This window comes from Etheostoma spectabile, chromosome 17 (assembly GCF_008692095.1).
Source record: "Etheostoma spectabile isolate EspeVRDwgs_2016 chromosome 17, UIUC_Espe_1.0, whole genome shotgun sequence".
NCBI classification, from domain to species: domain Eukaryota; kingdom Metazoa; phylum Chordata; class Actinopteri; order Perciformes; family Percidae; genus Etheostoma; species Etheostoma spectabile.
Window position 1 is genome coordinate 6,036,751 of NC_045749.1, and position 13,290 is coordinate 6,050,040.

Here is a 13,290-nt window from a genome sequence, read left to right on the forward strand (position 1 = left end):
GAGTGGGCCAGCCATCACAGCCAAGAGAGAGAGGGAGGGAGAAATATGATGGGAGGGGGGTCTGTGTCTGCTTACACTGAGGAATGTCTGCCCCAAACGAGTGAGGGGAGGGTCCAACGCAACACTTGTCCTGTCACTCAGACCTATTACACTGGGTTGCTGATAGCCCCTCCAAAAATAGGACACCCCTCTGCTGCTTCGCGTGCTCATCTGCAAACCAAGGGAAAGGTAACATTCAGAAAGTTCAACTGGCACTGTTTCACATCTGGCTTTACAGCATTAAGGTCATTAGTAACTTTTAGTAGGGTCACAGCCAGACTCTTAAATCGCAGGAATGAGACATGACATGATAGGACAGTCCACTCTTGTTCTTATGAAAATTAATGATGTAGACAATGAGTGGATTGACTTTGGTGCTGATTAGTCTAACTGCTGAAGCTGCTGTGTATCCGGGCGGCTCCTCTGGATCTGGACACATTCTAGACTGTCATCATAGATACTTTAGGATAAATACTTTTACAAGCCCTGGATAAACAGCCAGCATATCTACATTGAAATATGTCCTAAATCCTCAGTGTTGACTGAATGACAAATACTTTGAAACACAGAAGGGACCCATACTTGCTTGTAAATACCAGATACAGACAAGAAAAACAAATGCTGGGAACAATTTCTTTTGTGAAATGGTTTCTTGTTAAACTAAATCAGAGAGACACAATAATATCTCTTGTAATAGGTGCTAAACGCTAACGTCAGCATGCAAATGTGCTCTCAATGACAATGCTAACATGGTGATGTTAAGCAGCTGTAATGTTTACAATGTTCACCATGTTCACCATCTTAGTTTAGCTTTAGTGGTTATACATATAAAGGTAACTGGTGCAATTAGAGTGCATTGCGAGTTTCATGGATTTGGATTTTGAGAACATTTCTATAAACATTCCAACCCCACATTTTAAGCAAACATGAAATTTACTGCATTGTCCTACCCTATATTAGTTAATTCTGATATTACACATCAAACAACATTTTAGTTTCTAATTTCTATCACACACTACACAGGTGACACTTAGTCAAAGTACTTTTCCACAGCCCGGCTCAAATCGAAAGGTGTCTCTTCACCACTGACTGAGTTTTCAATAGTGGGTAAGCGTTAAAATTAAAATAATTAGTTAAAATTCAATCAAACGAGGTCTATACTCATGAAAGACACTGACACATTTGATCTTAAAAATCATATCTGAGAAACTGGCTGTACGTTTTTGAATATACAAATTTGATTTATATCATCCAGTGTTACATTGGTGCTTCCCATTGTTACAATCTCTTCTGTTTTCTTGTTCCCTCTTGGTCCTTACCTTTCCGGTTTTCTAATCTTAATTTGATTAAAGTTGAAATAATAGATCTAAAAAAACTCTCAAACTCAGCAAACAAATCAATCTCCACTGCACACAGAGTCTCAGTGGATGTGAACTTGCTTTAACTATGTTGTGTTTTCCTTTGGGGCATTGACAGGCCTTTAAACCTGTTGATAGAGCCTGAATGATCCCCTTGCTGCAAACGCACCACTGCCATTATCAATGCTGCAGAAGGTTACCAATGATAGCTGTTCCCTTTGGCAGCCTTGCTCTACAGCTGTCTCCAGACCTCAGGATAGTAAACCAAGATCAGTCCTGGCTCAGACAGTCAGAGAAAATGTCACCCTCTCTTCCTTGAGAAGATATCAGATCTAACAGAGCAACACAGTTAAAACAAGTGCTTAACCACACAGATAAAAGTGATCCAGTTTATGTCAGATCTGTATTTACACAGGGAAAGTGACGCATTAGACAGATATCTGAACAAACATAGCTGGAGAAAAGTTGTGCCAACCACTCCCTCTAGTGGTTAAAAGTAGGCTTGTTGTTGCCCCTCTCGGAGCTCTTTACTTCTCTATTAACTTCCCAATTATTACTGTATTTTATTTATGTTTTTATTTTTTGTCTCTTTTGTTGAAAAAGATATCTAACTGATTTGACAGATTTTTAACTACCCTCTTGTGTTTTGTGTTGGACGTTTAACTTTACACCAAGTTTTATGATATATGACAAGCAGTTTTCAGGGTGCAGCCCAACAGCCTGCATGGCTTACATGCACAGATCATATCTTCCTGAAATATGTTAGGACATGAAGAAACTAGTCTTTTTTCACATCTCTCTGAGTCCAAAAACAAAACCATAATGCTGTCCCAATATAGTTGTGAAAGACTTGAAAGACCTTGTGACTTTGTGAGAGCTCAGATCATTTCCAACAAACCCTTCACACAAACACTGCCAGAACAGGAGTGAGAAATCTAAGAATAAAAAGACAATTTTATGATATTCAATAACAGACTTGTGCAGCTAAACCACGCAGTGCCCAGCTATGAAATGAACTACTACAACTACTATTTTTAGTTATTATTCCATTATCTTTTGTTGTTACTGTTATTGCCACTATTCATTACACCCCCCCCCCCCACCCCCCCAACCAGCACTGTCAGACATGCCTAGCAAGAGCCTGGGTCTGTCCAAGGTTTCTCCCTAAAAGGGAGTTTTTCCTCACCACTGCTGCACTAAATGCTTGTTCTTGGGGGAATTGCTGGAATTGTTTGGTCTTTGTAAATTATAGAGCGTGGTCTTGATCTACTCTATCTGTAAAGTGTCTTGAGATAACTCTTGTGATTTGACTGCAACTCAGGAAAAGGTCTGCTAAGTCACTCTGCCACAGAAGACAGAAGTGGGCTGTCTTTCAAGAAAAGTAAAAAATAGTCCAAATCCATATGCAGCAGCGTGGCAAAAACGTTTTACTTTTTCCTGTGTCCCTATATATACATATATATATTTTTTTTTTTTACTCCATATGCGTTCTGTTGTGCCGTGGCATCAAAATGAATAAAAGCGGCGCATAAGAGTGCAGCAAAGAATTGCCTAATCTGGCTTAAACATAGGAAATGAAGGGAGCTGGGTGTTTTTTCCTGTGGACATGGGAGAACTATTAAGTGAGGAGAGAGCGTCCTCCCTGTTCTTGCTGTTAATTAGTATGTCAGCCTGTCTCTCCTTCTAAAGGTTTTCTTTTTCACTGAGTCATATTTTTTTTTCTCCTCCTTTTCAATCATTTTTACTGTGAAGAGCTTTAGCAATTTCTCTGTTCTCTCTCAGTTTTCTATTTAATGTCTTTTCTGTCGGCCAACTTGCCTTCCCAAGAGGACTTTGACAGACATATTTGTTGAGCAGCAGCAGGCACAGACCCAGAGCTACAGAGCCTTTAACTGAGGCACCTGGGCCAGCATGGCAGACACTGAGGTGAAAATGAGACCATACAAATAAACATGATGTAAGCGGAGCTTTTTGAAACGGCAATGCACATAGTGATCAGTGTACATGTTTCATAATAAAAGTAGACACCAAAAGTAAGGAAGATGACTATCTTAAGCATTTGTGTAAATTATTTGCAACTAGTTTCTTTTAAGCAGGACTATTGAGGCACTGTGCACATTAGAGAGGCAGTAATCAAAGGGGACGATGTGTGTTTTATGTATGCAATTTTTTTTTTTTAACCTTTAAGTTATTTTATATGCAGGGAAATGTCTGAAACATAACCTGTACAAGTGAAGAAGGTAATTGTCACAGTGTAGCTTTTAGAGAATTGTACTCAACGTCATACTTTACCCTTTTGGGAAAGACGTTTTATATTACCCTTGAGAGTCTCACATTTTTAAAATGTCACGTTGAAAAGGTTAGTTTTTCTTTTGAATGAGGTATTATTCTGACATTTTGCAATATATATTTAAACTCTAGTTTTTTTCTGAGGACCATAAGGTTTCTTCTGGGAATTAATTATACTATTTAACCTGACATTTACTTAAAATTCTAGCCTCGTTGATTGGTGCCGTCCAGTTCCCTTTCCCTCTTTCTGCAAAACCAGTGCTTCCTATTTATTTATTTATTTTAATTTTTGGGATGTCATATTGTATGTACAATGTAATTGTCACTACATAGTAATGTGTGTGGGACAAAGTTGGCTTTAAATTGAAGAACATGACGTCTGCAGTTTGACAGCATTTCAGGTTTTGACCTAATCAGAAGGGAGAGGTGTTTCAGTATTAGTGTTTGGTGTTCAGTTTCTGAACGGTGTAGGCACAAGCCGACAGTTTGGTGACACCGTCTGAGCCTTAAGCCATAATTTTTAATTAGTCTGTAATACCGGATACCGCGGAAAAATAGGGAGGAGGTTTGACAGTATAAAAATTTGAATACCACCCAACTCTCTGGCACAGAGACGGCATAACACCAGTTGGTCCCTCATAACCTCCATGTGCTGTCACCACTGTGTCTCTCTCAGACACACACGCACACACACACACCTGCAAACTCACACAGAACAATGGCGTAAAAAAATATGCTAGACAAAAAGTAGGCTATAATTGTTTTAGTTTCTCTTGTTTCCTTTTTTTTGTTTCGGTTTTCGGTATTGTTGCGGTATTTTTAAACGTGTGTTCAATGCCTTTAGCAACAACTTTTTTTACTGCAAGTTCTGCAGACAGGGTAACTATCTTTAATCAACTGTCATTTGGCCTTCTTATAATAACCAATACATGCCCATGCTTCAGACTTAGTCCTCTTAGAGGGCTGATAAACACACGGTTTCCACAATGTGGTAATCCATTGTAATAATAATGATATTTTAAATAAAAACGGTAATTGTTATCAACATTTTTATTGTGGTTTATCGATACACCGGTAATCGTTACATCCCTAGTGAATAAACATCCTTTATCAGTATTTGTATATTAATGTCACAGTGACCTTTACACTTGTTATCCAGTCCACCAAACTCATACTTAATAATACAGTATAACTGTTACACCCATAATGATGGTAATAAATGCCCTAATGGCTATTTAAGATTAAGTAAATAAATACGCACTGATGAGGGAACATGTGTTTTTTTCTCAAAATATTTTCTGGAATATTTTAGGAACCATCCAAGCCATATAATGGCAATCCATCCAAAAGTTGTGAAGACATGTCGCTTAAAAACAAAAGTGGTAACCTGCCTACTGCACTGGAAGAAAAGTCAGGGGATCACCAAAGTCGGTAGGATTCATTCTCTGGGGACCCTGAGCATTTCTACAATAATGTGTAACTGCCAACAGAAGCCACCGCTCTTTGCAATAAGCATAAAGCCATCCTGTTAGCGTGGCAAAAAACAGTGAAAAGGGAAAAGAGATGCTGTCCTCAAGCAACAACATTTTTAAGAGGAAACATTTTGACCATCAACATCATCAGGCAAAGAAAGATAAGAAAGTTGTACATGCATATAGAGACATAAATCACAGCTTAGATCACACGATGCAACATGTGATAATGGGCTTTATAGCCTGCTCTTTCTTCACGTGGATGTTTGCCTGACTGAAACTGACCTTTGTGTGCTGCCTTTGTCCTTTACCCAGCTGGGTTTATAATACTGAAACGCCTATACTTTTAGTCTTTTAAAATAAGAAAAGTTTGTTTTTATCTAATTTGGTAGATTCTCCATTACAATGTAGCCTACCTTAACCCATGTGTTGTCTTTGGGTCAGATTTAACCCATTTACAAAAGTTTGTTATATCAGAAATAGGAGTTTCTTTCAACCAAATTGCTCCAAAATAACTTGGATGCATGCATACATGTTATTTGCAGGTAAAAATAATGATTACTTCCATTGAATTTTGAGAGCTTTATTAAGTTTCATACCATTTAAAAAAAAAAGTGTTTAAATCGTTTTAAAACAGCACCCTGACTAAAAACTTGACATAAACCAGACCGTGATTCAATCAACATCTTCTGATCTTAACTACTAGTCAAAATACTTATAATAGAATATAATTTCAGCTTTTTTTCAAACTCAAAAATTAGATTGTATGTCATTTAAATTAGGTTTATTGACCATGAATAAAAAAAGCTTTAAAAAGAGCGACAGCACGTTTAAAAAAAACAAAACCATAAAATGAAAGCAACAAAATCATATTGAATCAATAAAGGCACCTAATTGCAAACTTAAACACTTAGCCGACATCCGTACACAGCCATTGTACCAGTCATTCTCAAGTGCTGCAAATTTTCATTCCTACCTTCTGAATTTACTACATTTTTTTTTTCTCTCTGGGTGAACGTATAAATAAGTTTAATCAGGTGCCTCCATGACATATTTCTGAGATGCAGGGTCTTTTGTTATCCCCCCTCTGTCTTATTTTCTTTGAATCTGCATGCATTATTCCTTAAATCCTCACGGTGGCACTCCCGGCTGACTGTACCACAGCAGCACACACACCAAGCCACACACATACTGTACAGTGCACACATTAACCTTGTGTATTCCCTTTAATTTTTGATGAGTCAAAGCCAGCACTCCCTCTCCTCGGGGAAAACATCTGATAGGATGGAACAGCCTGGCCAGTGCGGTAGTGTAAAGAGCAGGAGGAAAAGTTTCCCAAAAGTTTGTGAACTTGACAAAAGGTCACCAGCATCCTCCGTGTGGGTGGGTGGTTTTTTGATGTGATGAGACCGAGTGGCCCCCCACCCCCTCAGCTTCATCTTATCAATCCATCGCTAAGTAAGGTGAGGAGAAGAGTGGATTGGGTTTCTGCCGACTGGAAGATGATCCTCAAGTATTTCAGGAGCAGCTGAGCCGGCCTCTGTCAGAGTCACCTCCAGGGCCAGGAGGGACCATGTTGGTGTGATGTCTCAGAGCCCAGGTCAGTCTGTTCAGAGAGACAGTAAACTGTACGCCTGGACCATTCTAAGGCTTTAGATTACACTGTGTGTGCTTGTATGTCTCTCACCAGTTTCAGGGAACAGTAATGGAAATTGTCAAATTATCCTAAATGAGGTATAAACATTAAGCTGTAAATGTGCTTTGAATGAATACCTGTTTCTTAATTTGTTGCATTTCACAAAATGTGTCATACGTATTGCTGTATATGTAGCTGCTAGCTAAAAGGGACTATGTAGCAGATATTTGTATAATTGTAATCATAAATTAAGCTATTGCGAAAGAGCAGTAATTAAACAGCAATTAAAACCTGATGTTGATGCTCTCTGGACTAGTTACATACCTTTAAGTTCATACAGGTGTTAAATTAGAGCTGCAAACAGTATTACCAGACAACCTTAGAGCAACACATTTGTCTGGGAGTTGGCCACCATGTCATTGCTTATGTTTTCCTGTAGGAAAACCTCTGATGTTTTTTTTTTTTTTTACCTACTGTTTTTTTCATCCAGGTGCATTTTGTCAGTTTTCTGCATTCGCAAAATATTTAAATTTAACGTACAGACTTTCAGGTTCCCAGTAACATCCCAACAAACATGGCTCTACTCTTTTCTTATTTGCTGGACATGTTTGCACAGATTGTAGCTTGTTTAGCAGAGTACAGTATAGCAGTAGCCAGTACTGTACTGACACCCATTGACTGTATCATGAATACATGTGTGCATATTGTGGACTATTATAAATACCAAAACAAAATAATATATAAATAGGTTCTTTATTTTTTATGTTTAATAGGCTTGGAAATGAAATTCATTTTCAAACTCCCTTTACCTCCAGCAACAGAGATCCAGATCCAGTGAGTCACTTATTTGTCGTCATGAATAAATACCACCCACTGCTACTCTCTTCTAGTCTGCATCACTGCTTTTTCCATAACACCGAGAAACACACACACACACACTATACAAATACACACTGGGCTACAGGTGGCTTTACCCTACGTAGAAATTGACCAATTTCCCATTTGTTGCACTGTAAAAAGGGCTTTTGTTAATAAAACTGTGGCCTGACAATTGTTGCAGAAAGAAGTGTTTACTTAAAATGAGACCTTATACATAAACTTTTAAATGCTATTTCATGTTTGACTTTCTTTTCCTTTAAAATTAAGATTGTATCATTGGGTGCCTTTTTAAAGTGCACCTCTGCAGACAACACAGTCTACACAAACTCATCATGAGTTTTCACTTGTACACACATACAGACAGCTAAGGAAAGAACACAGTCACTGTCTCTCTTCTCCTCAAGAAGAGATTTGTCACTAATCATTTTTACAGCCCCCCCTGCCAGCGGTAAAACAGAGTGCATGTCGCCCTACATTTTCCTGAGGCAAACTGATGGTTACACCCAGAGACCCAGACGTACTTACACTGAAAGACAAGGCTATTGTTCCGTTTGTGCCACTTTGTTTATGCTGTACCAATTCACATTAGGTAGTTAAGCTTTCTTTTTCACTTTTTGCACATTATTGCTTTCCGTTTCACCCCCTTTCTTCTCCTTTTCAGTTTCCCTCTTGTCTTTTTTTATGCCATATATTCCTTATCATATGTTCATATTTCCTACAAATTCTTTCATCTAATCCACTGTAATGTATTAACCCACTTTGTCAGCCTCATTCTTACTTCATTGCCATCTTTCCCTCTCCCAGCAAATAGATTTCAATTTCTCCAGCATACACCTCACTGTGAGCAAAAAGCTGTGAATTTTCCCACAGGGTGAGGCAACGTGACTTTGCTTCCACAACGTAGTAAATGGACTCACATCTGAGGCATTGATTTCCTCTCAGCATTATGGGAAGGAGATTTCAGTAAAGTGAAGGCTAAGAGCGTTTCGGTCGATACACATTCTCATTCCAACACCGGATGTTCCTTTGTTGTCGGGTTGGTTTTGTTGCACCGGCACTGTCAGTAATTGTCATCAGGTGACTTTATTAATTGAGCAGTATCATGCAACAAAAGATGAAAGGGTTTATTTGACTTTCATTGGGAATTTTTGTTGATATTTTAGCTGTAGCAGTTGTAACAGCACTTTAATAGCAGTGGCAGTCAGTAAGGAATAACAGTAATGACAGTATAAATGGCAGTAGTTAATCTTAAGTTTTATGCTGTTTATTGATCTCCAGTGGGAAAATTACAATTTACACTCTGTTTTGTTATTAAACCCCTACACGCAGGCCTGGAATACACACACCTGTTCATGCACAAATGGAGAGATGTCAGAGTGAGTGGGCTGCCAATGCTGGACCAGCACCCTGAGGGGTTTGCGGGGGGGTAGGTACAGTGTCTTGCTCAAGAGCACCTGGCAATGGCAAGGAAGTGAAGTGGCATCTCTCCTGCTACCAATCCACACTCCGTACTTTGGTCCACATGGGGACGTGAACCAACGACCCTCTGGTTCCCATCCCAACCCCTTGAGAACAAGTCAAGTCTCTTCATAATAGGTTTGACTGATGTGTTTGCTGTTTTGCTGTGTGTTTGTGTGTCTGTGTGTGTGTTTATGCATGCATTTCAGTTGCCCAGGTCTTCCCAGCCATCATATGGCGCCTGAAAATGCAGAGGAATGTAGCAAGGTACTGCAAAGAGAGAAGCCTTTCATACACACACACACACACGTTTTTTTCTCCACCCACCACAGCAGCTGGCCCCTTAACTCAACCCCATCTCACAAAATCAAGAATAAGCCCCAGAAAAAGACGACATCTCATACTTGATGGGCAGATAAGACTTTCGGACGAGCTCCTTGAGCCCACAGTTCTGCCCTTTTCTCTGCAGAAGCGATCCGGCTTGAGAATAATTAAGCAGACTAAGCAGAAAAGAAAATACAGACAGAATACTATCTGACTTTAGTAGATAGCTGGAGATGAGGGGGGGTATCTTGTCTGCGTTTTTCTTGGTGATTGGGGTGACCTTGCTCACTGGCCTCTCTTGCCTGGGTGAACATGAGTCTATGGATGACAGTTTTGGCACAGAGAAGGTGAAAAGGTTGAGGCCCACACATTTAATCTTTATCATGGTGGATGACCAGGGTTACGGAGACATTGGCTACCATGGCTCCGACATCCACACTCCTGTTTTGGACCAGCTGGCGGCAGAGGGTGTCAAACTTGAAAATTATTACGTCCAGCCTATCTGCTCACCCTCTCGCAGTCAACTCATGACAGGGCGGTGAGTAATTTCTTTATCATTACATCATTGTTACAATTAGAAAATTCAGTTACTGCATCTGTTCTCATATAATATAATTATGCATAGGCTTTATTGGCTTTTTGTCTTTTGGTAACATCTCTAATGGGGAATTCAGTGATTGCAGCTTTCAGTGCAAAAAAGGCCATACAATAAAAGAACCACATGTACTGCCAACATCAAGTACTAAATTATTTATCTTATCTAATCACTACAACAAAATATACCCGCAATCTGAGTGTAGATGAATATAAAAGAAACAGAGACATCTGTCTCACATCAATTTTAAAACTGAAATGCTACAATTCATCTAATCTCTACAATCCTCAATAAAACACACTGTAAATATATGTAAATCTAAGTCTTTTCTGTTGTTGAATACTGAATATGTTTTCTATCTGTGGATAACTGGCCACATATTTTCAGTGCAGATGAAGAGGTTTCTGGTAGAAATGTTGCAGGTTGAAAGTAGATACAATAAAAAAGTAAATAAACAGCTCAATCACAAAACAATTCTATAAAATAACTGAACATCTCTGCATGATGTGTAACAGTGTGAGAGTATCCGAGGGTGCAATGTTTTTTATTCCATCAGTGAAACTTCCCATTATTGTGTTAAGTCCTATCAATACACTTTCTTGCCAGCTACCAAATTCACACTGGACTCCAGCATTCGATTATCCGATCACGTCAACCGCTCTGCCTGCCCCCGGACATCCCCACACTACCAGAGCGTCTGGTTGAAGCTGGTTACGCCACACACATGGTGGGAAAATGGCACCTGGGCTTCTGTAGACCAAGCTGCCTACCTACAGGACGTGGCTTTCAGAGTTTCTTGGGCACACTGACTGGCAGTGGGGACCACTTCTCCTATCGGAGCTGTGACGGGGCTGAAGCTTGTGGATTTGACCTGCATGAGGGAGAAAGGCCTGCCTGGGAGATGGCCGGCAACTATTCCACTCTGCTGTACATAGAGAGGTGAGCATCCAGGTATAAATTAAATTAAACAGATTCACACATACACAGAAAAAAAACATCCTTAAAAACCTTCCTTTTTCCCCTCTGTTCAACCAGAGTGAAGCAGATCCTGAGGAGCCACGACCCCCATAAACCACTCTTCCTCTATATGTCCCTTCAGGCCGCCCATACACCCTTGCAGGTACCAGACCATTTTTTGCACCGCTATGATTCCCAGGAGAATCGTCTCAGGCGCCACTATGCAGCCATGCTGAGCTGCCTGGATGATGGGGTTGGACAAGTTGTCCAGGAACTGAGGACTAGTGGGCTCTATCAAAACTCCGTACTGATCTACTCATCTGATAACGGTGGGCAGCCCCTCTCTGGAGGGAGCAACTGGCCGCTGAGAGGTGGCAAAGGGACCTACTGGGAAGGGGGCATCCGGGCTGTGGCCTTTGTCCATAGTCCCCTCCTCAAGAAGAAGGGTGTAGTCAGCAAAGCACTGATCCATGTTTCTGACTGGTATCCCACATTATTGGGGCTGGCCGGGGCCCCACAGTCTCACCGTGGCCTTGATGGTCACAATGTGTGGGGGACCATCAGTGAGGGCCTACCTTGTCCACGCACTGAAATCCTTTTCAACATTGACCCAGTCTCCAGGAAGCCTGGGGAGCCATATGACAAGGCGTTGGTACTCAACGGCTTTGGGATCTGGGACACAGCCGTAAGGGCAGCGATAAGGGCTGGGGACTGGAAACTACTGACAGGAAATGTGGGTGACGGGGACTGGATACCCCCACAGGCTTTTCCCGGAGGTCCAGAACGATGGCAGAAACTTGAGAAGCGGCGCAGTGAGCTGGGGAAGTCAGTTTGGCTGTTCAATGTCTCCTCTGACCCCTACGAGAGGTCAGACCTGGCAGAAGCTCGTCCAGAGGTAGTGAAACATCTGCTGACAAGGCTGTCAGAGTACAATCAGACAGCTGTGATGCCCAGAAATCCACCAGATGATCCTATGGCTGACCCTGAGCTCCATGGAGGGGTGTGGAGCCCCTGGCTGGGCCTGGAGGGGCAGGATGAGGATAACGGAGGGGAGGATGGCAGGAAAGAAAGGATGAAGATTAAGCAATGCAAAGTATGCAAATTAAAAGCCCTGTTTAAGAAGGTGGGGTCACGTCTGCAGAGGAACACCCTGTTTTTCTAAATGTCTCATCTAACTAAATTGATTACACTGAAGGGTTCAGTATGCTTCAAATCAATTAGGTTGTCTTAGCACATCTGAAGGCAAAATTGTTAAAACCTGTTCCCAATGGCCACGCTCAACATCGGGCCAAAAAGCCTGTGGTGAGATGCAATGAATCATACAAATGCGGACAACGCCCCACAGTCATATATAGTCTCTCCTCAAAGGAATTTATGGTGTGCATGTGAAAAGTGGGAGAAGTAGTTGTGTGTAGAATGAAAAAAGAATCCTGCATACTTTTTCACCTCCAGACACCGGGTCATTCACTGTGTAAGTTGGTGTGATTGTCGTAGTGTCGATTTTGTAAAGTTGCTAATATTTGCATATGCAGGTGGGTGGCGTGGGCGGGCTGTTCAATCATCTGGCAAGGACTTAATTTGAAGCATACTCACACCTTTACCAGGGGGAAGTTAAAGGGAAAAGGAGATGGAGACAAACAAAAATACAGACAAGCAGTCAGGTCAGATAGACATGATAAACCCCAACCAAATACTGAAGGTCAGCAGATAAACAGGCAGCCTGATAGAAAAGCAGACAGGGCTGTGCGTCTGGCTAAGCAAGCTGACTCACACACTGTCCTGCAGCCAAACTGCAGCAGGCTGACTATGGGCCGTCGTTGGACTGCGTAGGGAGCAATCTGTGTGTCATTGTGCCTGTATCCCTGTACTTGGGAATAGTTTGACTGCAGATAGAGCACATGCATGTGGAAGTGATGCCTGAAGAGATGGAAAGAGGATGTAAGGGTGACCTCTTGATGTCTCATCTTCTAATCATCTGAGAGAACCCTTCTCGGATGACACAAAGACACCCATGGGGGTTGTTTTTGTCAAATGTCACCTTGTTCTTTTGTTAAGGGGTTAAACAGATTAATACTATAGCATACTCTTCTGCCTTTTGAAAGCCCTTTGACCACCATACAATGTCCAGGGCCAACCGTAACGACTAACCAATGAATGCTCAATACCTAATGCTGTCAGTCTTTTCTGGACTTTTGAATGTTAAGTAACTCATGTACTGTGTGATTGAATGCTGGAAATCTGATTAAAATGATCTAAATGAAAAAATTAATGCAAAAAGATCAA

At 41.0% G+C, this 13,290-nt stretch overlaps 1 protein-coding gene across 1 annotated transcript; it reads left to right on the forward strand.

Annotated features, from left to right (window-relative positions):
- Positions 1 to 9,449: 9,449 nt before the first annotated feature.
- Positions 9,450 to 13,290, forward strand: si:dkey-174i8.1 (arylsulfatase I). Its single transcript, XM_032540771.1, has 3 exons — positions 9,450 to 9,993; positions 10,657 to 10,989; positions 11,086 to 13,290. Exons 1-3 carry the CDS (start codon positions 9,689 to 9,691, stop codon positions 12,167 to 12,169), a joined length of 1,722 nt encoding a protein of 573 aa, XP_032396662.1. The 5' UTR covers positions 9,450 to 9,688; the 3' UTR covers positions 12,170 to 13,290.